The 27026-nt window shown below is 41.1% G+C and overlaps 1 protein-coding gene across 5 annotated transcripts in view; it reads left to right on the plus strand.

Moving 5' to 3' along the window:
• nsd1a (nuclear receptor binding SET domain protein 1a) overlaps positions 1 to 27026 on the plus strand; it is a 238012-nt gene that overhangs the window by 134485 nt on the left and 76501 nt on the right. For all 5 annotated transcript variants that reach the window (XR_011963528.1, XM_072591225.1, XM_072591226.1 and 2 more), the window contains exons 7-10: positions 9786 to 9907; positions 12404 to 13580; positions 17220 to 17341; positions 23905 to 23992. Coding sequence is in view for 4 of the 5 variants with exons in the window: in XM_072591225.1 (XP_072447326.1) it covers positions 9786 to 9907; positions 12404 to 13580; positions 17220 to 17341; positions 23905 to 23992 (1509 nt within the window). In the remaining variant the exon portion in view is untranslated. The remainder of the gene's footprint in view (positions 1 to 9785; positions 9908 to 12403; positions 13581 to 17219; positions 17342 to 23904; positions 23993 to 27026) is intronic.

Raw genomic sequence — 27026 nt, forward strand, 5'->3', positions numbered from 1 at the left:
ATCCACCACTTGCTCAAGAAGTTCATTCCACACGCGAACCGGCCTCTGTGTAAAACATTTGCCTCGTATCTTTTTTAAACCTCTGTCCTCTCACCTTAAAAATGTGCCCCCTAGTCTTGAAATCCCCCATCCTAGTGAAAAGACAACTACCATTAGCTCTATCTGTACCTCTCATTATTTTGTAAACTTCTATCAGGTTGTCTCTTAACCTCCTATGCTCTTCTGGCCCAGAGGTAGGGACACTATTGCAATGCCACAAGATCCTCTTAAGAGCCTCCTTTTTTCATAAATAATGACTTATAGATGTTTCCTAAATAACCTGTTAAGATATGTTATTACACACCTCTAGAACAGGTGAGACCCAAACCCAGGAAATGAGCCTCATTTGTTCTGAGTCGAATCTGGAGTTGTTCTGGTTTACCATAGCATCTCTGTGGCACAGTGAGTCAACGTGTTCGGCTGTTAATTGGAAGATTAGTGGTTCGAGACCACCCAGGAACGAAGGAGCTATGGGATGCTATTTGTCACATTGAAAGCTAATTTGATACTAAACCAGAGATATAAACGGACATCGAGTTAGCACTGCCTTGAGGAATGACAGCAGTTTGGAAGAGGAAAGGAAGGTTAGAATTGAGAAAGCTGTGAAATAACTCCATAAATGCTGGTATCCCGTCACCAAGTCACCCTTTATTTACAGGGCTCCCTGATTGGACAAGATTAACAGACCCAATCAGGGAATTCATATTTTGAGGTCCACCTGGCTGACCTCATTACAGTCACTTCCCTCCCTCCAGAGGCCAATACTTTTTTTTATTAACCCTTCCTTTTAGCACTTGGGTCACGTTTTCCAACTCTGCCTCTGATACAGTTGGCATGTAACGCACAGTAGTTCGCCTCTTGCACCTGAAGCATCTCAGAAGAAATTCATTCTCCTCTTCAGCCAGCAAAGGCGAAAAGTGGCAACATAGGTTGTGTCCATCACAGATTCTGAAATATCTTCAATGCCTGATGGAGGCGGAGAACCCATGGGTTCTGGAACAGTTTGAAAGGTTATTGAGGAGCTGGACACGTTTTGCACCCACACAATTTGCGAATTTGAAACTTTCATATGGTCTGTCGGAACTTTACAAGTTACTGGACCTGACCTGACGTCAACCATGCTTCTTATCCATGCAAGGCCATTCCCATGGTTCCTATGTCAAACTTCACCCCCTGAACTAAATTGCTTCTTTCACTTAGCGAAGTCTTGCACCTGGCATTGGCATTCCTGATGCTGTTTCAAATCGCCCATGCCCACCCTAGTCCAGAAAGATCAGACTTGGTATGGAGTCATCCCCCACTAACTCTGCTGGAGCTATCTGTGTAGTTGCACAAGGGATAGTCGTATAATCAAATAGGAATGGGTCAGTTTGGTATCTAGTGAAGTTGTAGGGTATTTCTTTAACCCTGTCTTCAAAGTTTAGAGTGCTGTTTTGACCAGACCATTGGATGATGAATGTTATGGAGCTGTTCTTGTATGTTGAATATGATTCGACTTTAGGAAATATTCAGAATTCCCTGCTGGTAAAAGATAGCCCGTAATCAGTGACAAACACTTCTGCGAGTCCGTGTATTGCAAAAGTTGCACACAGTTTTTCTATTGTTGTTCCTGTGTTTGACGAATGACCTCTATCCATGTCCAGCCACTATGAGTGAGCGTCCACAATAAATAAGAACATTGAGCCTATGAAAGGGCCAGCATAACTGACATATAACCAAGTGCAGGGTTTACCCAGCTATTTCCACAAATGTGGATAAGCTGCTGGCTGTAATATTTGCCGTTGTTGACTCTGGGCACTGCCGCAACAATGTGGCTATGTTTGCATCCAATCCTGGCCACCAAACATAACTTCTCACCAGCATCTTCATTTTGGAAACTACTGGATGACTCTAGTGGAGCTCAGCCAGTATGTGCAGCCACCTTTGCTCAGGGCAATCACTCTTGCTCTTCATAATGATATGCAGACCCACTATGATCTTGTCTCTCTGGGTTAAAAAGATTTCAATTCTGGTTATGATGACCTTTGGTTTCCCCATCATTGCCAGCTGCTCCAATTTTGACAGGACTGGATCTTTCTGCATTCAAAGTCTGATATTGTCAGCTTTGACTGGTAGTGTGTCCAGAAAATTTAAAACCTCCATGGATACTTCCATGCCTGTACCACAGATGATGTATCTGCCAGTGGGGGTCAGCTCAATGCGTCCATATTTGCTACTTGGCCTCCCAAACAGTGTTCCAACTTGTAATGATGTGTACTTTAATATTAGAGTGCACTGCCAAATTCAGCCTGGACCTATCGTGGGCACTGTCTTGTCCACTTTAAGTAAACTGAGCAGGGATTTGTGGTGAGTTATTATTAGAAATTTACATCTGCAAAGATATTAGAACATAGAACATTACAGCGCAGTACAAGCCCTTCGGCCCTCGATGTTGCGCCGCCCTGTCATACTAATCTGAAGTCCATCCCACTTACACTATTCCATGTACTTCCATTTGCCTGTCCAATGACGACTTAAATGCACTTAAACTTGGCGAATCTACTACCGATGCAGGCAAAGTATTCCATACCCTTACTACTCTCTGAGTAAAGAAACTACCTCTGACATCATTGGTGGAACTTGCTGACTCGAAATGTGGCCGTCAAACCTTCCCTTTCTATCTAGGTGTATTTATGCTTTACATTAGCTCAAATCCTGGATACATACACTGTTGGCTTTCCTCTCCATTACTGAGCTGAAAATGTGTTGCTGGAAAAGCACAGCAGGTCAGACAGCCTCCAAGGAGCAGGAGAATTGACGTTTTGGGCATGAGCCCTTCTTCAGGAAACGTCGATTCTCCTGCTCCTTGGATGCTGCCTGACTAGCTGCGCTTTTCCAGCAACACATTTTCAGCTCTGATCTCCAGCATCTGCAGTCCTCACTTTCTCCTAGAAGATTTTTCCTCTCCATTAGCCAACTATGAGCTAATATTACCCTGATGCCGTACAGGGAGGCATCGCACATCAGTACCATATCTCGCTTGGGATCATAGTTGGGGCCAACACCTTAGAGGATGATAGCTGTTTCTTTACTTCCCTGAAAGCCATGGCTTGCCTATGTAACTATTTCCATGGCTGTCACTTTAAGAGTTGATGCAAAGGGTTGTGGAGGTCAGGTTATGTATGAACTTTCTGTAATAATACACCAGCCCAAGGAAAGACCTAAGCTCCAGTACAGACGTAGGAGCTGTGGCGCCTTTGATTGCCCTCACTTTATCTTCCTACAGGTGTAAGTCAGTTTTGTCGCTCTGTAGCCGAAGTTGGACACTTGGGATGTCTGGAGCATAGTTTTTCTTTCTAAGGCAGTCACCTGCCTGAGAAACATCTAAGGACCAAGTCGAAGTTCTCTAAGTGCTTCCTATTGGTCTTCCCTATTATAGCAATTCATCTAGATTAATGGTCATCCCTTGTTGGGGGGGTTGGGGGTGCAATAGGCCTTGTAAAATGTTCTCTAGTGTATGATACTAGTGTATGAGTTCTGTTTGTCAGTTTTGGGCTAGTGGAACTCTGTTGTTGTTTGAGTCTGCAAAACTGCAGCAACTAAATGGCTTGCTGGCTCAAATCCTGAAGGAAATTTTAACTGTTTAACTAAAATGCTGAAAAGTTACAAAGGCTGATGATATTCCAAATGGCAGTCTTGTATATCGGTATAAACTCTTATGGATATTAATTGTAGCATACTTTTTGGAAATCTCTTCTCACTGCAATTGCAGGTATTCATGACTCACGTCCAGCAAGTGGATTGGTTTGATGATTCCTTTGCTTTCCAGCCTTCCAATTTCTGCCTCTACCTTTGCCCATAAGGCAAATGCCACTGGGCAGGCCTTGCAGAATCATAGAATTGCTTCCTGGCTAACATGCAAGGTGGTCTTGGCTCCTTTTGGTAGTCCCTAAACCTTTCTAAAAAACCTTAGGGTATTTAATTTAGGACTTCACTTGGGCAGCAATTTCGAATTGAAAACAATTCAGCCAATCTAGTTGAATCTTTCTTAGCCAATTTTGTCCCATCAAGATTGGGCCCAAGCCTTATACTAAAATCAGTGGAAACTGAGCCAACTGCTTCTCATAAGAGGCCGGAACCAAAGTTGTAACCTTAATCTATAAATGTTCCCCAGTATTGGTTATCAGTCTAGGTGAGGTTGTGGAAACTTAAGGGTTGACGTTCAGAGCAAATGTTGTTGAAGACTGGTTCTGCAATCGCTGAAATCGCTACGCCGGTATTGACCTCCATTTCAACCAGGTGACTATTTAACCAGACGTTTATTTTAATAGTTTATGATTTTGATGTTGTCAAGCAACTTAACTGTTCCCAACCATATGTAGGTGGAATTTCGAGGTGTACACACTCCTGGATACTAGTGTATGAGTTCTGTTTGTCAGTTTTGGGCTAGTGGAACTCTGTTGTTGTTTGAGTCTGCAAAACTGCAGCAACTACAATGGCTTGCTGGCTCAAATCCTGAAGGAAATTTTAACTGTTTGGCCAAGACTTGGCTTTGTCTTGGGGTTTTGCTGTGGGCTGACCTAGAGTCCCTCTTCTTCAGGATTTATCCTGAGTGAGGCTATGTAATTGTCTTCACTAAAATGGTGTTCCCCAAGCTCAGTTGGATTGGCGGGGATGTCCACTTCAACTGGAAAACACTCCAGCTCATATGCTTCACTTGTCACGTTTTCTCATGACCAAGTCATTTGAAGTCCAGTTGGGCTTCAGCTAGGAGGCTCTCCTGCACAGTGACTTCATTGATCCCACTCTTGAGAATTACAAGTTACCCAGGAAGGACCAAAAGAGAAAGCAAGGAGGGGACATGAGACCCAGGAGGGGACATGAGAAGTCTTTTGCAGGTAAGTTCAAGGAAAACCCTAAAGCTTTCTATAGGCATGTCAGGAATAAAAGAATCTAGATTAGAGTGGTGCTGGAAAAGCACAGCAGGTCAGGCAGCGTCCGAGGGGCAGGAAAATCGACGTTTCGGGCAAAAGCCCTTCATCAGGAATGGGATTTCTTAATCTAGTCATTTCTGATGAAGGACTTTTGCCCGAAATATCCAGCTCCTGGTATGCTGCCTGATCTCCAGCATTTGCAGTCTTCACTTTCACCTAGGAATAAAAGAATGACTTGAGTAAGATTAGGGCCAGTCAAGGAAGTTGTGAAGTTGTGGGTATAGTCAAAGGAGATAGGGGAAGCGCTAAATGAATATTTTTTGTCAGTATTCATACAGGAATAACACAGTGTTGTTGAGAATACTGAGGCTGGACCGGATTGAGGTTCATAGGGAGGAGGTGTTAGCAATTCTGGGAAGTATGAAAATAGATAAATTGCCTGGGCCGGATGGGATTTATCCTAGGATTCTCCGGGAAGCTAGGGAGGACAATACAGAGCTTTTAGCTTTGATCTTTATGTCGTCATTGTCTACAGGAAGAGTGCCAGAAGAATGGTCGATAGCAGATGTCCCCTTGTTCAAGGAGGAGGGTAGAGACAACCCTGGTAATTATAGACCAGTGAGCCTTACTTTGGTTGTGGGTTAGGTGTTGGAAAGGATTATAAGAGATGGGATTTATAATAGTCTAGAAAGGAATAATTTGATTAGGGATAGTCAACATGGTTTTGTGAAGGGCAGGTCATGCCTCACAAAACGTATTGAGTTGTTTTGAGAAGGTGACTAAGCAGGTGGGTGAAGGTAAAGCAGTTGATGTTGTGCATATGGATTTTTGTAAAGCATTTGATAAAGTTTACCATGGTAGGCTATTGCAGAAAATATGGAGGCATGGGATTGACAGTTATTTAGCGATTTGGATCAGAAGTTGGCTAGCTGAAAGAAAACTGAGGGTAGCTGTTGATGGGAAATGTTCATCCTGGAGTTCAGTTGCTAGTGGTGTATCGCAAGGATCTGTTTTGTGTCCACTGCTGTATGTCATTTTGATAAATGACATGGATGAGAGCATAGAAGGATGGGTTAGTAAATTTGCAGATGACACTAAGGTTGGTGGAGTTATGGATAATGCCAGAGGATGTCGCAAGTTACAAGTTATAGATAAGCTGCAGAGCTGGGCTGGGAGGTGGCAAATGGAGTTTAATGCAGAAAAGTGTGAGGCTATTCACTTTGGAAGGAATATCAGGAATGCAGAGTACTGGGCTAATGGTAAGATTCTTGTTAGTGTGAATGAGCAAAGAGATCTCGGTGTCCATGTGTACAGATCCCTGAAAGTTGCCACCTAGTTTGATAGGGTTGTTAAGAAGGTATACGGTGTGTTAGCTTTTATTGGTAGAGGGATTGAGTTTCAGAGCCGTGAGGATTCAGAGCTGTACAAAACTCTGGTGCGGCCACACTTGGAGTATTGCGTACAGTTCGGGTCACCGCATTATAAGGATGTGGAAGCATTGGAAAGGGTGCAGAGGAGATTTGCCAGGATGTTGCCTAGTCTGGAGGGAAGGTCTGATGAGGAAAGGCTGAGGGAGTTGAGGCTGTTTTCGTTCGAGGGAAGAATGTTGAGAGGTGACTTAATAGAGACACATAAGATGGTCAGAGGGTTAGATAGAGTGGACAGTGGGAGCCTTTTGCATCGGATGGTGATGGCTCGCATGAGGGGACATAGCTTTGAAGGGTGATAGATATCAGACAGATGTCAGAGATAAATACTCAGAGTAGTAAGGGCCTGGAGCACCCTCCCTGCAACAGTAGTAGACTCATCCACTTCTATAGGCATGTCAGGAATAAAAGAATGACTAGAGAAAGATTATGGCCAATCAAGCATAGTAGTGGGAAGTTGTGCATGGAGTCAGAAGTGATTGGGGAAGCGCTAAATGAATACTTTTCCTCAGTGTTCACATTGGAAAAAGACAATGTTGTCGAGGAGAATACTGCGATACAGGCTACTAGACTAAATGTGATTAAGGTTCACAAGGTGGAGGTGTTAGCAATTCTGAAAAGTGTTTAAAAAAAAGAAAGTTCCCTGGGCCGGATGGGATTTATCCGAGGATTCTCTGGGAAGCCAGGGAGGAAATTTGGCTTTGATCTTTGTCGTCATTGTCTACGGGAATAGTGCCAGAAGACTGCGGACAGCAAATGTTATCCTCTTGTTTAAAAGGGGAGTAGAGACAACCTTGGTAATTATATACTTCAGTTTTGGGTAAAGTGTTGGAAAGTGATTTAAGAGCTAGGATTTATAATCATCTAGAAAGGAATAAGTTGATGGGGATAATCAACACGGTTTTGTGAAGGGTAGGTTGTGCCTCACAAACCTTATTGAGTTCTTTGAGAAGGTGACCAACCATGTGGATGAGGGTAAACCGTTTGATGTGGTGTAAATGGATTTCAGTAAGGCATTTGATAAAATTTCCACAGTAGGCTTTTTCAGAAAATACGGAGGCATGGGATTGAGGGTGATTTAGCAGTTTGGCTCAGATATTGGCTAGTTGTAAGAAGACAGAGGGTGCTTATTGATGGGAAATATTCATCCTGGAGTTCAGTTACTAGAGGTGCATTGCAAGGATCTGTTTTGGTCCACTGCTGTTTATCATTTCTATAAATGACCCAGATGAGGGCATAGAAGGATGGGTTAGTAAATTTGCAGATGCCACTAAGGTCAGTAGAGTTGTGGATGGTGCTGAAGGATATTGCAGGTTACAGAGGGACGTAGATAAGCTGCAGAGCCGGGCTGAGATGTGGCAAATGGAGTTTAATGCGGAAAAGTGTGAGGTGATTCACTTTGGAAGCCAAATGCTGCATGGAAATCTGAAACATGAACAGACAATGCTGGAAATACTCAGCTGGTCAGACAGCATCTTTCGAAAGGGAATCACAGATAATATTTGATGTTGATGACGTTTCATCAGAACTGGGAAATCTTACAGATTAACAGGTGTTGAGCAAGGATTAGGTGGACAAGGACAAAGAAAGGTCTGTGAGCGGGTGGAAAAAGGTGAGTTACTTATTAAAGACTACCTAACTTCTAACCTATGCATGTATTTATGCTTTTAAGTGACTTGTTCAGTTGAGTTTATGCTCAATGACAATTCTGTTTGATTTTTATTCTATTTAGAATTAATCCATTACTTTTCTTTATTCATGCATAGGACATAGGAATCATTAACTAGGCTGGCATTCCCATCCCTAGGTGAGCAGCCTTCTTGAATTTCTGCAGTCTTTGTGGTATAGAATACCCACAGTGTTGTCAGGGAGGGATTTCCAGGATTTGACCCAGCAACAGTGAAGGAATGATGATATAGTTCCAAATCAGGATGGTGTGTGATCTGGAGAAGAATTTGTAGCTGCTGTTCCCATGAATCTGTTCCCCTTATCCTCCTAAGTGATAGGGGTTATGGGTTTTGAAGGTGCTGTCAAAGGAGCCTTGATAAGTTTCTGCAGTTTATCTTGTAGATGGTATACACTTTTGCCACTATGCTTCGGTGGATGTGGCAACGTGAATGAACATTTGAAGGCTGTAAATGAGGTGCCAGTCAAGTTTGGTGAATTCTCTTGGATGGTGTCAAGCTTCTTGAGTGTTGTTGGATCTGCACCCATTTAGGCAAATGAAGAGTATTTCATCTCACACCTGACCTTGTAGATGATAGAAAGATGTTGGAGAGACAGAAGGTGATTTATTTGCTGCAGAATTCCTAACTTCTGACCTAAAGCTAAAGGAGTGATCTAGCTGATTTGATTCAGTTTTTGGTCAATGTTAACACACCAGGATGTTGATAGTGAGGATTCAGTGATGATAAAGTCATTGGACACCAAGGTGCAATGGTTATATTCTCGCTTGATTACTATGTCAGATCGTGAAGAATAGATGTATCCTGATTATTCAGTTGTGCGATGGTTGTTAATGATGCAATTTGGAAGACACCTATTGGGAACAATTTCCCATGTCTTTTTGTCATAATCTCTTATTTTTCCAATATGTTAAGAGACAGGGTGAAATAACATTTGTTATTTACTTACAAGTATTTTTTTGCATGTAACATTGAATTATCTGGTAATTCAAATTAAGTTGTCTCTTTAATGCAAAAGAAAAATCAAAGCAGGTATTTCCAGCTAAGCAACTTTGAATGAAGAGCTGTATACTATACTACATAAGTACTAGGTTCATGCTTCTAAATGAAAGCCACAAATGTAATGTTTAATGCACAGTGTCACAATATGGAACTTGCCTCGAGAAGCACTTGAAGAAATTGTGTTAAATAACGTACAAAGATTTTCTGTAGAAAAGAGGAAATTAAGCCCTTTTCCCACTTTCGTTACTGTATTTTTAGCACCACTTGAAACTTACAGCTAAGTGCAAGCTGTTCTGTATCAATATATATAATCAAGATTTATAGTTCAGAAGTCAGAGCAAATCAGTGTGGAAAAGAGGGAAGATTAACTAAGCATAGAAATTTCAACTACAATTTAACAATATAGTGGAAATAATTCAGTGAACCTACATATATTTTCTTGCCACAGAAAATGCCTTAAAAGCAAAATAACAAAAATTAAAAGATTCAGAAGAAATCTCTTAGCAAAGAGAAAATAACAATTGAAAAGTACAACAAAGAGTTCTACTAATGTTATTCATTCTCTCAGATCAAAAATTTAATTGCAGGCCTCTTCAGTTGCTAACTGCTCTCATTGAAAATAACATTTTTAGTAGTATATCCCAAATTTTAAAAGTATGAAAAGGGTTAATGTATTATTCTATAAAGTATAATTTCCATCCATACTTGTATGATTGCAGTTATTACTGAAGGCAAACGCCAAAGGAAACCCAGTAAAAAGCTGCTGGAATCAACAGAAGATTATGACCAGTTATTTATCTCTAAAAAGAAACTGAAAACATGCCTTCAGCTATTACATCAGGTATGGTGTCGTCCCATTCTTTGTATGTTTTTTTTGAGTACTTTTCAAATATTGATATTCCTTGTACAGAGCTTTGTGTTATTGAAGTCAGGAAAAGTACAGAATCGATGGCTGAAACAGAAAACAGATGAAGAATTGAGATCATTATCATTGGTGTCAGTGTCAATGGCCCTCTCCTGTTGTTACAAACCTATATCTATGGCTGGCCTCAACCTTGCTGCTTTCCTCCTTCACAATATTCAATGCAAGTTAGTTGCAGCCTCAATTACTTCAGACTTTACATTCATGTCCTTTAAGTTGACACATTTCAAAATATTGTACAAAAGAGGTTAGCAAACAGAATCAAAACTCATGGAAATGTGTGTAACATACTTGCATGGATTGAGGGTTGGTTATGACCATAAGGAATGGGAACAGGAGTAGGCCATTTGGCCCCTTGAGACTGCTTCACTGTTCAGTAGAATCATGGCTGATTCGGCATTCCCCAAGTCCTCTTGCTTGCATTTTCCCTGTATCCCTTGATTTCCCTACTGATCAAGATGATTACCATAAGCTCTGAAATTTTCTCTTTAAACCTGTCTAGCTTTCTCTTTCTTTGTCTTTAATCCACTCCTTAAAACTTATGTTCTTGACTGTGCTGTTCATCAACATCTCTAATATCCTCTATGTAGCTTGGTGTCAAAGTTTGTTGATAACACTGCTGTGAAGTGCCTTGGAACAGTTTAGTACATTAAAGATGCTATATAACTGTAATGATTTGGAGATGCTGGTGTTAAACTGGGGTGTACAAAGTTAAAACTCACACAGCACCATGTTATAGTCTAGCAGGTTTAATTGGAAGCACTAGCTTTCGGAGCGCTGCTCCTTCATCAGGTGGTTTTGGAGTACACAACTGTAAGACACAGAATTTATAGCAAAAGTTTACAGTGTGATGTAACTGAAATTTTATACTGAAAAAATACCTTGATTGTTGGTTAAGTCTCATGACACACTACAGGTGACCACCATTGCACCAAACAAACACATAGACACTCCTATATATACACACACACACACATAGACACTCTTATATACACACACACCCACCCACCCACCACGGTTGCTCAGTGGTTAGCACTGTTGCCTCACAGCGCCAGGGACCCGGATTCAATTCCCGCCTCGGGCAACTGTCTGTGTGGAGTTTGCACGTTCTCCCCGTGTCTGTGTGGGTTTCCTCAGGGTGCTCTGGTTTCCTTCCACAGTCCAAAGATGTGCAGGTCAGGTGAATTGGCCATGCTAAATTGCCCGTAGCATTAGGTGCATTAGTCATGGGTAAATGTAGGGGAATGGGTCTGGGTGGGTTGCTCTTCAGAGGGTCGGTGTGGACTTGTTGGCCCAAAGGGCCTGTTTCCACACTGTAGGGAATCTATCTAATCTATTTACCACACAAACACTCCTATACACAGACACGCACACAGACACACATGCACCCTCTCTCAGACTTAAACCCCTTTACACTCTCACACGCATATACACTGTCACTCACAGACACTCACAACCCTCCACCCCAGACACAGATGCACGCACACACATGCACGCAGGCACTCCTATGTACACACACACACACACACACACACATACATATATAAGCTTGTGGGGTGAATTTGTACTTGCAGAGTCACATTGTACTTTGCTCAAAAACTGCATGAATTCATATAAGACTCTGTTAACTCATTTTTTTAGATTAGAATCAGTCTAAACATTATGGCATAGACAACAGAACACAGGGGGCTAACACCTTCAACACATTATCTGGGCTGACACCAATTGTTAAAGTTAACCTGACAATATAACTTTTTTTAAAAAAGTTTTGTGATTTACATATGAAAGAAGTGAAACTAACATGGTCATTCTAACAGATGAGAGACTTAGCAAACAATCAAGATATTTTTCAATGTATAATTTCAGTTACATCACACTGTAAACTTTTGCTATAAATTCTGTGTCTTACAGTTGTGTCCTCCACAACCACCTGATGAAGGAGCAGTGCTCCGAAAGCTAGTGCTTCCATTTAAACCTGTTGGACTATAACCTGGTGTTGTGTGATTTTTAACTTTATATAATTGTAAGTTATTCTATTTTATGTATCTTTAATGTCTTTGGGTAAATAGCCAGGTTGAACAATCTGGAGTAAAGAATGGTAAGACAAGATTGATAGAAGTTACAGAAATGTGAAGAGAGCGAAGGTGGAGATGAGCTGGTAGATGGAGATAAATGAGAGTTGTTGTTGGCTTTCTTTATAAGGAACTCTAAAGTATGGAAAGGAAATAGTTATTGATCTAACACACAATGGACTCAGCTGACCACCTAAATGTTGATGTTATACTGGGAGCATGAATGATAATGTCAGTTCAATGGTCACAATATAACCTGTACTTTGTTTGCCCGGAATAAGCAATTTTATACCTCTTTAAGCCTTACAAAACAAAAACTATTTGTTTTCATTTTATTTCATAGGATGCAACAGAATGTTTAGACAAAGCAACCTATCAAACAGAATCACAAGAATCTGGAAGCAGCAATACTGAATCAAAGAGGAGGCGGCGGCACAAAAGGAATTTGAATCACTCACATACAGCCTGTACACAAGAAATGGCCCCATCTACGATTGCAGTAGACCCTGTCACATCAAGATCTATAATCTGTCAAGCCGTGCCAATGCCTTTAACGGTCCAAGGTATTTCCTCCCCTGTAGCGCAGCTAGCACTCTCTGCATCAGTAGTAAAGCCAGCCATACCCACATCTTCTGTGAACCAGTGTTCATTTGCACCTCCTGTAGAGAAAATCCAGGTTGCACTTGCAGTGGAGGCACCCCAGACCGTGGCTGCAGTGGAGGAACCCCAGACCGTGGCTGCAGTGGAGGAACCCCAGACCGTGGCTGCATTGGAGGAATCCCAGACCGTGGCTGCAGTGGAGGAACCCCAGACCGTGGCTGCATTGGAGGAACCCCAGACCGTGGAGGAACCCCAGACCGTGGCTGCATTGGAAGAGTCCTTACCCGTGGCTGCATTGGAGGAGTCCCTGCCTGTGGCTGCAGTGGAGAAACCCCAGTTCATACACGCAGTTGTAAAACCCCTGTCCCCACTTGCCGTGGAAAAATGCCAGTTTCTGCCTCCAGCAGAAAATTCTCATTTGTTGCCTACAATACGAAAGTCCCAAGCTGTACCTATAACAGAAGATTCTCAATCCACAAATACGGTGGAGAAATTCCAAACCATGTCAGCAGTGGAGAAATCTCAGTCTATGCCAGCAGGGAAACAGTCCCAGTATATTTATGTGGCAGAGCAAAGTCTGCCCTTGCCTCCAACAGAACTGTCCAACCTCATGGATGCAGAAGATCAGTCCCAGGTTTTACCTGCTAAGGAACAGTTCCAGTTCTCACCTGCCACAGATGCCCTAACTGCTCTAGCAACAGAAGGTAACCAGTCCATACCAGCAGAAGAAGTCCCTCTGCCCGTATCCTTAGAAAGTTCAACACAACAAGCAGAATCCCAGCCGATTAAAACAGGCAGTATTGTTAAGAAGAGGTGGCAACACAGAAACTATCTGAATACTGAACAAATATATTCTACTCCACAACCAGCTCTTGGGGCTAAAGCAGGGACAATACTTTCACAACTGTCCACTTCACCTGGTAGGAACATTTTCCATTGCATTCTGTGCAAGTTTTAGAGTCAGATTTATTCAAATCTTTCTAAAAAGCATTATCCTGGAAGACATAAACGTAATCTCTGGCTTTATTTGAAAATTTGTAAATTTACTATCTCTTGTTTGAAAGAAACACTATTTTCTAATAGGACGTCGGGGTAGGAGTATGCCATTTGACTCTTCAAGACTGCTGATTATTAAATAAGATTGTGGCTGATCTAATTGTCGTCTCATTGTTCATCAAACATCTATCCAGCTGTGCCTTGAACAAACTCAGTGACCCAGTCTTCACACCCTTCTGGGGAAGGGAATTCTGAGGACTACTGACCTTCTGACAGGGAAAACATTTCATCTTAGTATTAGCAGGGAGACCTCTTATACTTAAACTGTGTCTCCTCGTTCAACTTCTGTCCAAAAGAGGAAACATTTTCCCAGCATCTTCTTGTCACATTGTCTCAGGATCAATCCAATCTCCTAAACCCCACTGGATATAAGTCCAACCTGTTCAATCTTTCTTTATATGGTAAACCCCTTATCTAGGGAATGAATTGAGTGAACCTTTTCTGAAACGCTTCTAATGCAATTGCATATTTTCATGAAGCAGTGACAACAAGAATTTCCTTATTAAGGGGCGTTTTAAGTGCATTGCTGATTTTCCTAATAGCCAGCAGGAAGAGTAATGAAGATGTTGCCCTGGGGGCAAGCATAGTAATGATCACTTTAAATAGGGACATTTTAAAAAGTATTTTACCAAATTGGGGACAAAATGTAGTATCAAATTGATAAAAAGGAAGAAACATATTAATGTAGAGCAATGGTGGGAGATTGTGGAGAGCAAGAGCTTGAGTTAAAATGACGCTTTCAACGCTTTTAAGGTTAAAAATTGTGATTGTGATATTAACAATTTACAATTTTAACACTTCAATATATAAAATTCCTGGAAGCCAACCATATTTTTAAATGCTGAAATTTCTGCTCACTAAATTGGTCTCGCCATTAAACATAACATCAGTTGGATTCTCTCAGAAAATGCTAACAAAAGAATTAAGTCGTTCAGCTAAGTGTTCAGTCACTGTTTACAAAAGGAGATTAGATTAGATTACTTACAGTGTGGAAACAGGCCTTTCGGCCCAACAAGTCCACACCGCCCCGCCGAAGCGCAACCCACCCATACCCCTACATTTACCCCTTACCTAACACTACGGGCAATTTAGAATGGCCAATTCACCTGACCTGCACATCTTTGGACTGTGGGAGGAAACCGGAGCACCCGGAGGAAACCCACGCAGACACGGGGAGAACGTGCAAACTCCACACAGACAGTCGCCTGAGGTGGGAATTGAACCCAGGTCTCTGGCGCTGTGAGGCAGCAGTGCTAACCACTGTGCCACCGTGCCACCCTAAACGTAGACAAAAGGCAGGTAACTATAGGCCCGTTAGCTTAACTTCTGTAGTGGGGAAAATGCTTGAACCTATCGTCAAGGAAGAAATAGCTAGACATCTGGATAGAAAGTGTCCCATCGGGCAGTTGCTGCATGGGTTCATTATGAACGCGATGGATAGCGGAGAACTGGTGAATGTGTTGTATCTAGATTTCCAGAAGGCATTCGACAAGGTGCTGCAGAAAACGCAGCTGTACAAGGTAAAGGTGCATGGTGTTATGAGCAATGTATTAGTATGGACAGAGGATTCGTTAACTAACAGAAAGCAAAGAATGGGGATAAATGAGTGTTTTTCTGGTTGGCGATCAATGGCTAGTAGTGTGCCTCAGTGTTGGGAATCACTGTTCACAGTTTCCGTAAATGATTTGGAGTTGGGGACCAAGTGCAGTGTTTTAAAGTTCGCAGATGACACTAAGATGAGTGGTCGAGCAAAGTCTGCAGAGGGATATAGATAAGTTAAACGAGTGGGCAAGGGTCTGGGTTTAATTCTAGGGGAATGTTTTTGCAGTTTAACAATGAAATAAAGTCACACTGGTATAAAGTACAGCCAGGTCATCCACATACATATTCAAGGCAAAAGTAGACAATATGCAAAGTCAGATAGCTAATTTTCCTGGTAACAACCATTTAGGGTTCATAAGCAGGTAGGGGTTCCACATTGTTACTGTGCTTCATTAACATTTGTCATAATATACAGTCTTGGCACAGCAGTCAACTACAAGCTGACTTTATTGAATTCCATCTCTTTAAACACCCTACAGATAGACAACATCCACCAGTTCCCTAATTGTCCTTTGTGTTTGTAATGAACCAATGTTGCATTTGCCTGATGGGACAATTTCTATCCAAATGTCTCACTATTTCTTCCCTGATGATAGATTCAAGCATTTTCCCCATTACAGAAGTTAAACTAATGGGCCTCTAGATACCCGCCTCTTCTTTAAACCGTGACTGATCACTTAGCTGAACGCCTTGTTTTCTTTGTTGAACAACTCAATTGTTAGCATTCTCCAAGAGAATCCAACTAAGGTTATGGTTGATGACGAGATCAATGTAGAGAGTAGAATTTCAGCATTTGAAAATATGGTTGGCTTCCAGGAATATTTATATTTTGAAGTATTCGACTTGGAAATTTAAATGTTTACATGCTGATATCACAATCACAATTCTGGCTATTTAACTTACTGCATTATTTTACTTTTAGATACTGCGTTAGCATTAAGTATCATGTGAAATAACTCCACAGAGGCCAGTATCCTATGACCAAATCATCTTTAATTACACATGTTTAGTACTTGACACTAGCCTGGCTTCCTCAGAGACAGCTCTGAGTTAACAAAACCTCTGACCCTGCTGTTTTTGTCTGTCAACCAGAGCTCTCCTGATTGGAACCAGGTTATCAGCCCCAATTAGGGAATTCATATTCAAGGAGATCCACCTGGCTGAACTCTTTGCATTCACTAGATCCTGAAAATCCATATTGTTGCTCTGTCATTTGTTTTCCTGATTTAACTAAGGTGTCAGAAACATGTAACCTTTTATATTCTTTGTGGAATAATTTGTGTGTGAGAATACCGGGGGTTGCAATTGAAAATCATCTTAGAGATCGATTTTCTTTTTCTGGGATTTGGATCACTATAGCTATCATTTCTGAGATATCTTTCTGCAAGAAAGGTAAATGTAAAGATGCACAACCTGTATTTTTAGAGATCATTGATGTCCAATCTCTGCTGGTGTTAACACTAAGATGTTACAAAAGCAGCAAGCTTACATTTTAAGAACAGAGCTTCCCCTTTTGGGAGTGTAAGTCACAGGACTTCCCTAATGTGTTAGGGTGAGATACTGTGTCAAGAGCACTATTTCTGAATTTGCCCTATTGATTTCAATGTAAATTAGAACTCCTAATACAATTATGTAATTTTTTTAATGTTCTATTTTGTTTGGATAATAATCGGCAAGAATTATGAATCCTAAAGCGTGTTGGGTGTAATTGTACCGTGTGTTAACTTTAATACTTTCTCTGCTAAATTAATTTGTTTCTTTTGTATTGTCAGTTTTCAAGTCATGCAATTTGATTTTTTTTTTGATTAACCTGTTCAGAGGTGTTACTACACACCTCTGGAGCAAGTGGGACTTGAACCCAGAAGCAATTATATAAAACTATTCTGTACATTTTGTTGCAGAAAATGCTGAAGGAAAGCGTCAAAGAAAACCAACTAAGAAGCTGTTAGAATCAACAGAAGATTTTGATCAACTTTTTATCCCAAAGAAGAAATTTAAACAAGATCTTCATCGCTTATTAGGGGTATGTGTCTTGACTTCTTCAAAATCTTTCTTTCTTAAGTAATGTAAACATTTTGGAAAAGGTATACAAGTTCAGCAGTGCTTTAAGATTCTACAAGTTCCCAATGTTTCTGTTATGAATGTTTGGGCTCTGGTTTTACAGGATTAAACAAATCTAATCACATAAATTCTTTAAGAAGAGTCATACCATACACAGCATTAATTCTGTTTCTGGCTCCATACATATTTCCAGGCTTGCTGAGTTTCTCCAGCCTTCTCTTAGTTATATAAATTGTACTTTTATACAATGTCATTGCCATCAGCAAAATTAGTGTTTCAGTGGCACAATGCGTTGTAAATTATTGTACTGTCATGTTTATGTCAGCCCTGAGCAATGAAATTAGAATAGATTTTCAGGTAGAAAACAGTTTACTCCCACTGTTTAGAAACTGATGTAAATCTCATTCATAGTGGTGAAGTATGTATTAACTTACAATTTGCAATCCACTCATTACTATATAGACCAGATTTGGATGCATACAGGAACGTGTAGATGACTAAAAGTAAATGTTAGAGCTGGAGAGAAAGAATATTTGCAGGCTTGTTGAAAGCTGAAGTGACATTTAACATGCTGGCTAAGTTACATGGTAGAGTGCCAACAATTGACAAGTTCAAAAACAAAAGCAAAGCCAATGTGCAGGCATCATGTTGAAGGTGGGTGATAACACCCAATCAAATTGCTGTTTTATGGCTGCTGAAATAAAAATGGTATTGCACAAAGTGGCTGTGAGAATATTGTGCATGGATAATAGGCAAATATAGAGAGTAAGAGTAAGAATAGGCCATTTCACCCTTTGAGCCTGGTCTGCCATTCACAATGATGTGGTTGATCCTCTATGTCAAAGCCACATTCCAATTGTCCCCATATCCCAAGAAACTTTGCCTCACTTAGTCCTAAATGGCATTCACCATATCCTGCGAATCTGACCCCTGGTTCTAGATTCCCCAACCAGGGAAAATATCCTCCCTGCATGAAGCCTATCTGGCCATGTTAGAGTTTTCTACTCTTCAATCTGATCCTTTCTCTTCCTTCTAAACTCTGGTTTGGCTGGGCCTGTATTCACTAATCTACCCTCAGTCGACAGTTCTGCCATCCATAGTATTAGCCTGTTGAACCACTGCTAAGTTCCCTGCCTGGCAGGTACATCCTTTTAAGTAGGGAGACCAAAACTGCACACAATGTTCCGGGTCTGATCTCATGAAGGCCCTGATAACTACATAAAAATAAGCTTTCTTCTGAACTCATATCCTCTTGCAATAAAGGCCAATACACTATCTGACTTCCTAATTGCTTGCTTCACTTGTTGGTCTACTTGTACTGGTGTACGAGGACATCCAGATCCCTTTCTACATCCATATTTGTTTTAATATCACCATTTAAATTTTTTAAAAATTCATTCATAGGATGTGGGCATCATTGGTTGGGGCAGCATTTGTTGCCCATACCTAATTGCTCTATTTTTTTCAGAGGGCACTAAAGAGTCAACTACATTGCTGTGGGTCTGGGGTCACACATAGACCAGACCAGATAAGGATGGCAGATTTCCCTCCCTAAAGGTCACCTGTCTGTTTTGTTTCAAGGTCAAAAGCTTGCTATTTCTTTAGTTTTTCCTCACAACCTATTCCTCTGACAGAAAGGATCAATCTTAGGCATATATTGAGCAGCATTCACCATTGGATCTGCTGAGGCCAGGCTCTGATTTCTAACGTATGATCTGGCTTTACTGACTAAACCTTGATGAGATGAGCATGGTAAATGCTATGTTTGCAAGACCAAGCCGGAAGCTGTGAATTCTGTGTGTGAGTATCTCACTTCCCAACTCTCCAAAGTCTGTCCCCATCTAAAAGGTACAAGACAACTGTGGTTTATTGTCAACTTGGCTGGATGACTGCGACTGCAACAGCACTTGATGCTCAAGATGATCTACCTAGGAACATGGGATGGAGGAACAGGAGTAAGTCATTCAACACCAGAAGTCTGCACTGCTATTCAATAAGATCAGGGCTGACTTGTGGCTCATATCCCATGATACCCTTACTTAATAATAATGCGTCTATCTCCAATTTAAATTTAACAATTGAATTAGCATCGATCATCATTTGAGGAAGTCAGTTACAAACCTCCACTACTCTGTGTGTTTTTTAACATCTTTCCTGAATGGCCTGTCCCTAATTCTTAGACTATGCCCCGGTTCTAGATCTTCAACCAGTGGAAATAGTTAATGTTTATCTTCTCTGCCTTTCCCTGTTAATATCCTGAACACCTTGATTAGGTCATCCCTTAACCTTGTAAATTCTAGAGATTAAATGCCTAACATTCTAATCTTTCCTCCTATCTTAACCCCTGAAATCTAGGTATCATCTTTGTAAACCTGCATTGAACTCACTTCAGGGCCAAAACGCCTTTCCTAAGGTATGGCTCCCAGATCTGCTCACAGTACACTAAGTATGGTATGACTGCAACATAACATCTACATCCCTATTCTGCAGTCCTTTAGATATGAAGGCCAGCATTCTATTAGCTACCTTGACTATTATCTGTACGTGTTCGTGACACTTTAAAGAGATGTGCACTTGAACCCCCAAATCTTGATGGCCATCCACTGTATTTAACTTCATGCATTCTTTAAAAAAAGTACCCTGATCTTTCCTGTGTCAGTCTGAAATAGATCGCCTCACTCTTGCTTATATTAAAATCCAGCTGCCACAGCTTTGTCCGTTCACCCAATCTATTAATAGCCTATTGCAGTTTTATGCTGCTATCGACATTGTCTACAGTGCTGCTCAATTTTGTGTTGTCAGCAAATTTGGATATTTGCCTTTTTTGCCATTGTCTAAGTTGTTAATGAATATTGTGAATAATTGAGACCCCGACACAGGACCTTTTAATGTTCACTCCCTCCACGATCAGCACACAGTAGAAGCACTGTGTACCATAAATGAGACTTACTGCAGAACTCTGTAAGCCTCCTTTGGTAGCACCTTCAAACCCTTTAGAGGATAAGGCCAGGTTATGCAACTTGCAAGTTCAAATTTAAACCACACACCTTCCTGATTTGGAAGCATATAAAAAAGCATGGGGTGGCAGAAACATTGGGATTTAGTATGACCAAAATTGTACCTGAATCACTTTCTCTGTCTCTATCTGTCTGTATGTCTCTCTCTCTCTCTTTCTCTCACATTCCTGCATTGATAATAAGTTCAGTTCTCTGAGCATCCTTATTACCTTCATGTCCATGTACTGAAATCAACATTCTGTCTTTTTTTTCTGAATGCTATAGTTGTGTGAATTTAAGCAGATAATTATGTTCACGTTGCAATTGCCACCAACAAACATGTCAGATTAAAAGATATATAATTCTTCTGTATAACAATTAAGACTGTGCCAATTAGCTCCTTAAAGAATTGACCAAATACTTCTCAAAAGATGGAATCAATGTTGATAATTAAATGCTGACTTAAGATAGTGCTTTGTGCCTAGCTGAGACTATTCTCTGCTTTCGTGTTGGACTAAATGAGTACCCTAGCAGTTGTATAATTTTGCTCTTGAGTTCAGATCAATTCCTACTTTTACTTTTATAACTTGGGCTTTATTGAGAGCAGAGCAACTCTACACTATGACCCAGTAGTATAGGATTCCTCTGGGTTCCTCTGGCCTTTGTTTTTAATTCAATCTTTAAGCCTTTTTAGGAATATACACTGCTAAGTTTCTTTTCCATTGTGTAGGCAAGCAGCACAGCCTACTGTGAATATAACAAGTCCTGAAAAAAGATTACGCACAAAACATTGACTTCTCCACCTCCTGATGCTGCCTGGCTTGCTGTGTTCTTCCCTGCTCCTGTTTGTCTACCTTGAATTCCAGCCATGATTTGGAGATGCCGGTGTTGGACTGGGGTGTACAAAGTTAAAAATCACACAACATTAGGTTATAGTCCAACAGGTTTAATTGGAATCACACTAGCTTTCGGAGCGCCGCTTCTTCAGTATCATTTGATGAAGGAGTGGCTCTCCAAAAGCTAGTGTGCTTCCAATTAAACCTGCTGGACTATAACCTGGTGTTGTGTATTTTTTAACTTTGAATTCCAGCATCTGCAGTTTTTTTTTGTGTCTCTACTTGTGGACATAACCCACACTAAGGTTCTTCTCGATTGTTTTTACTTTGTTTTGTAACTAGAAGTAATGGGATGATATCTGGTCCAAATCAGTTTGCTTCACGTCAATGTGATTCATGGCTCCAGAAGCAAAGGTAGCAATAAAGAGGTGATAATGACAGAGCATAGAGAGACTATAGGGAGATTAGAGCTGTGAATGACCAAGGCTGAAGCCAGTGCTATGTGACAAAATATGTGGGGGATGGAGGGGGGGGAGGTGAGGGGTGAAGCAGAGGCAAAATAGAAAACAGGGGAGAAGGGTAGCAAAGGGGGAAGAGGAGAGGAAAAAGGTGATGAGAGAGTGGGGAGCGAGAGAAAGAGAGACAATCAAGAAATAAGAGGTACAGAAAGAACAGTGAAAAAAAAATAAATAAATAAAATAAATGAAATAAAATTACGCAGCAGACTGAAAACAGAGGGGTTGACATGGGATAATCATCTGAAGTTGTTGAATTCAATGTTGACACCGTCAGGCTGTAACGTGCCTAGTCGGAAGATGAGATGCTGTCCCTCCAGTTTGCGTTGAGCTTCACTGGAACATTGCAGCAGGCCAAGGACAGACATGTGGGCATGGGAGCAGGATTGTGTGTTGAAGTGGCAAGCCACGGGAAGGTCCGGGACCTGATTGCATACAGACCGAAGGTGGTCAGCAAAGCAATCACCCAGTCGTCGTTTTGTCTCTCCGATATAGAGGAGACCACATTGGGAGCAATGAATGCAGTAGACCAAATTGAAAGAGGTGCAAGTGAAATACTGCTTAATCTGAAATGAGTATTTGGGGCCTTGGATGGTGAGCATGGAAGAGGTAAAGGGGCAGGTGTTTCACCTTCTGCGATTGCATGGGAAGGTGCTGTGTGTGATGGGAGAGGTGTTAGGTGTGATGGGAAGGTGCTGTGTGTGATGGGAGAGGTGTTAGGTGTGATGGAGGAGTGGACAAGGTTTTCCCGGAGGGAACGATCTCTGCGGAATGCAGACAGGGGGAGGGAAGTGAAGATGTGTTTTGTGGTGGCGTCATGTTGGAGTTGGCAAAAATGGCAGAGGATTATTCTTTTCATGTGAAGGCTGGTGGGGTGAAAGGTGAGAACAAGAGGGACCCTATCCTTGTTCTGGGAGGGGAGGGAAGGGGTGAGAGTTGTAGTACAGGAGATGGACCACAAGCTGTCGAGAGCCCTGTCAACAACTGTAGGTGGGAAGCCAAGGTTGGAGAAGAAGGTGACTCTGCCTGTATTCCTGATGAAGGGCTTTTGCCCGAAACGTCGATTTTACTGCTCCTTGGATGCTGCCTGAACTGCTGTGCTTTTCCAGCACCACTCTAATCTAAACCCCCGCACATATTAAGAGCACCACTTTGGAAAGTGGCCTCATCGGAACAAATGCGGCAGAGGCGAAGGAGCTGAGAGAAAGGGATAGAGTCGTGAGAGGATGTAGGGTGAGAAGAGTTGTAGTCCAGATAGCTGTGGGAGTCAGTGGGCTTGTAATGGATATTAGTGGATAGACTATTGCCGGAAATGGAGACCTAAAGGTCAAGGAAAGGAAGGCAAGTGTCAGAGATGGACCAGATGAAGGTGATAGAGAGATGAAACTGGAAGCAAAGTTTATGAATTTTTCCAGGTCAGGATGAGAGCATGAAGCCGCACCAAAATAGTCTGGCTCGTTATGACGGTTCCCTGATAGAGTTTGAGTTTAAAAGCTTAAGTGCTAAGGCATCAGAGAAAATCGGAGCTTCCAACCAAAAATATCTATTTTCCTCTCACTGTTTCTGTATGGAAAAAGACAGAAACATCTAGAAAGTTTCGAGAGAATTCTAACAACAAAGTACCTTGGTCCGCCTAATCAACCGTCGAGTTGAAGAAAGGTCATCGTCATATGGAAAACAGCATGTCATCAGTGCTAAACATCAAAATGAAAAAGAACTCAAGACTTTCGATCTGCAAAATTTTATTTATCTTAACTATATTCTTTCTCCACACTCAATACCCGTGTCTTTTGTCTGTTTTATTCATTATTAAATGAATCTGTATTTGGGATTTTGGGCTATTGTGTAATTTGCATCATTTAAGGTTAAAAATCCTTTCTCTGTCACTTGTTAAAGTCATGTATTACAATAAATAGGATGGCTTTCTGTTATTGATGAAATCTGGTGTGAATTTCCTTTGTCTTGAATAGCAATCAGTTAGCCAAAACAATAATTATGATGGTCTTTTTGGGATTTTATACATTGGGATGGCTTATGGAACAGTGGAGCATGTTTATCATGCACTCTTCCTGGTTAAGACTTAACATTTATTTGAGGATCACTTTAATTGACTACTTACTATTGGACTTTGATGGAGTTGCTAGCTCTCTGAGGCTGAATTGATATTTCTCTTTACAGGCCTCCCCACATTCTGAAGCCAGATCTGTAAAGAAACTTCAAAACAAAGTAACTGCTTCCATGCCACAGTCTGTCAAACCCAATTCAGGTAAGCAATAGTAATCACATTGCATTTAACAATAACATTTAGGTGTAGCAGCTTTCAAGGAGTAAAAACAAAGTTACTTTTGAATATTAGAAATATTTTAGCATTAGAACACAGATGTTTTGTTTTGTCTTTCACTCCAGCATTGAATGTGATTGAACAGGGAGGTGGTATCAGTGGTATTTTCAATGGACCAGTAATCCAGAAACCCATGCTAATATTCGGGGGACATGTGTTCTAATCTCACAACTATAGATGGTTAAATTTGAATTAAATTTAGTAATTCTAGAGGTAAAAGCTTGCCTGACGATAACCATGCAAACCATGTTGATTGTCATAAAAACATATCTTGTTTCCTAAAGCACATGCTGTTCTGTCGACCCTATAAGTCCTTCCTACTAAATTCTGGAACCTTTTGAAAATTGAGAGAACTGACCACATGCCATCTAAGCTATATAGTCATTCTCAGGGAATCAAATCTTACTATGTCCCAGATACCACCATAACCATCTCAGGGTTTATCCCGTTCTAGCAACAGTACAGACTCATCAGAGATGTCACCGTAGTAGTGTACAGTCGGGAGGGAGTTCACTGGAAATCCTCAGTATAGACTCCAGAACCCATAAACTCTTATGGCATCAGATCAAATGTGCAGAAGGCATCTAGATGTGGCAGGACTACAGAGCTTAGATCTGATCCATTGGTTGCAGGATTGCTTAGCTGTGCCTATTGCATGCTGCTTGAACCCCCCCCCCCCAATATCCTGCTTTGAACCAGGGTTGATCCCTGGCTTGGTAATAATAGAGTGATTGAATGATTGTTTCAGGCTATTACCTGACTTGGCTGTGGGACAGCTCTTCCTATTTTGGCACAAGCCCCCAGATATTAATAAGGATGACATTACGAGATCAGTAGTGTGTGTAGCAGGCAGGGGAATTTCAACTGTCTCCAAATAAACTGGTAGGAAGTAATAGTGAAAGAAGAAAAGGGTCTTGCATTGTTACAGTGTGCATGGGAATCTTTCTTCATTTAGTTGATTGGAAGTCCAATAACTGGATCATGTAATGGGTAATGACCAGAACAGTTTGAAAAAGTAACAAGCGAACCATCATGTTAGTAGTATCATTGGGTGATTATAACACAGAGGAGGCTGTTTGATCTGTTCCAATAGAGGTCTCCAGTGTAGAAAGGTAAAAGTTTCAACTCAAGAGTGACATTTAGTTCAAGCAATGAGAAATTAAAAAGTTGTGGAATTATGTTAAATGTCTGTAGGACCCTTTATGGGCTACCCTTTGGAATATAGTACTAAACTGTGATCTCTGTACTATAAAAGCAATTTTGTAATACTGTAGAAAGTACAATACATACAGCTACGGAGAGATTACAGATCTTGAGACATTGGATAAATTGGGGTTTTTTTCTGGAAAAGAGAGAACCTACGCAAAGTGGTGTAGTTAGGGTGGCATGGTGGCTCAGTGGTTAGCACTGCTGCTTCACAGCACTAGGGACCCTTGTTCAATTCCACCCTGGAGTGACCGACCATTTGGACTTTGCACATTCTCCCCGTGTCTGCGTGGGTTTCCTCCGGGTGCTCCGATGTCCTCCCACAGTCCAAAGATGTGCAGGTTGGATGGATTGGCCATGCTAAATTGCCCACAGTGTTCAGAGATGTCCATTTTAGATGGATTAGTCATGGAAAATGCAGGATTACAGGGAATAAGCTTGAGGCAGGGTCTGAGTGAGACGCTGGTCTGTTTCCACACTGTAGCGATTTATTCTATGATATGAACCTAATGGAGTTCTTTAAACTAAGGAATGGATTATACATTGTAGAAGTCGATAGCCATTTGTGATAGAATCCAAAAGTTAAGGTCATAAGGAAACGTGGATAAATTTGTGCACTCGGAGTGGTTTGAAATGGAACTTGCTTCTGTGGGAAGTGGTTGAGACAGATAGTTTCGGTCTTTCAGAAAGAACAAGATAAGTACAGGAGAGAAAGGCAATATAAAGATACAGTGAAAGTTGGGTATAGCGTGGTTTAGTATATCCTACATTTGTTTACAGCAGGGGCATCTGATGGCTTCCAAAATGAAAGAAAGGTTTATGTAAATTTTAATTTTGCTATTTAAAAATAGAAAAATTAAGAATATTAGAATCAGATGTAATGTTATTACAATTGTTTAAAGATATCTGTAAAGACATGAGAGAAAAGCTGGCTAGATTTGATTGGAATGGGAGCCTAGCAGGGAAGATAATGGAGCAGCAATGGACTTTTGGGGGATAATTCAGGAGGCACAGCAGAAATTCATTCAAGGAATAAGAAATAAACCAATGGAGGACGAGTCAGCTGTCACAAGGGAAGTCAGGGACTGCGTAAAGCAAATGAAAAAGCATACGTTGTGGTGAAGATAGTGGGAAACCTCTGAAAATCAGCAAGAGGAAACTAGCAATAAGTGGGGAAGAGGATTAAATGTGAGGGTAAGCTGGCTAGTAATATAAAAGAATATTACAAGGTTTTTTTCAGACATTTAAAACGTAAGAAAGAAGCAAGAGTGGACATTGGACCATTGGGAAATGAGGCTGCAGCAATAACAATGGGGAATAAAGAAATGGCATAGAAACTGAAGAAGTACTTTGCATCAGTTTTCACAGTTCAAGACACCAGTAGTAAAACAGAACTTGAGGAGAGTCTGAAGATAGAGGTGAGTGTAGAGATGGTGCTGAGAAAGCTGAAAGACCTGAAGGCAGATAAATCATGTAGCTCAGATGGGCTCCAACCCAGAGCTACAAAGGAGATAGCTGAGGAGATTGTGGAGGCATTGCCGGTGATCTTTAAGGAATCACTACAGTCCAGAAAGGTCCGAGAGGACTGGAAATGACTAAAACAAGACCCCTGTTTAAGAAGGGAGGAAGGGAGAAGAAAGGAAACTGTAGGCTGGTTAGCCTGACCTTGGTGGTTGGGAAGGGTTTAGATTCCATTTTTAAAGATGAGATTGCAGAGTACGCTGAAATATATGGTAAAATAGGGTTGAGACAG

This window comes from Chiloscyllium punctatum, chromosome 20 (assembly GCF_047496795.1).
Source record: "Chiloscyllium punctatum isolate Juve2018m chromosome 20, sChiPun1.3, whole genome shotgun sequence".
Lineage (NCBI taxonomy): Eukaryota > Metazoa > Chordata > Chondrichthyes > Orectolobiformes > Hemiscylliidae > Chiloscyllium > Chiloscyllium punctatum.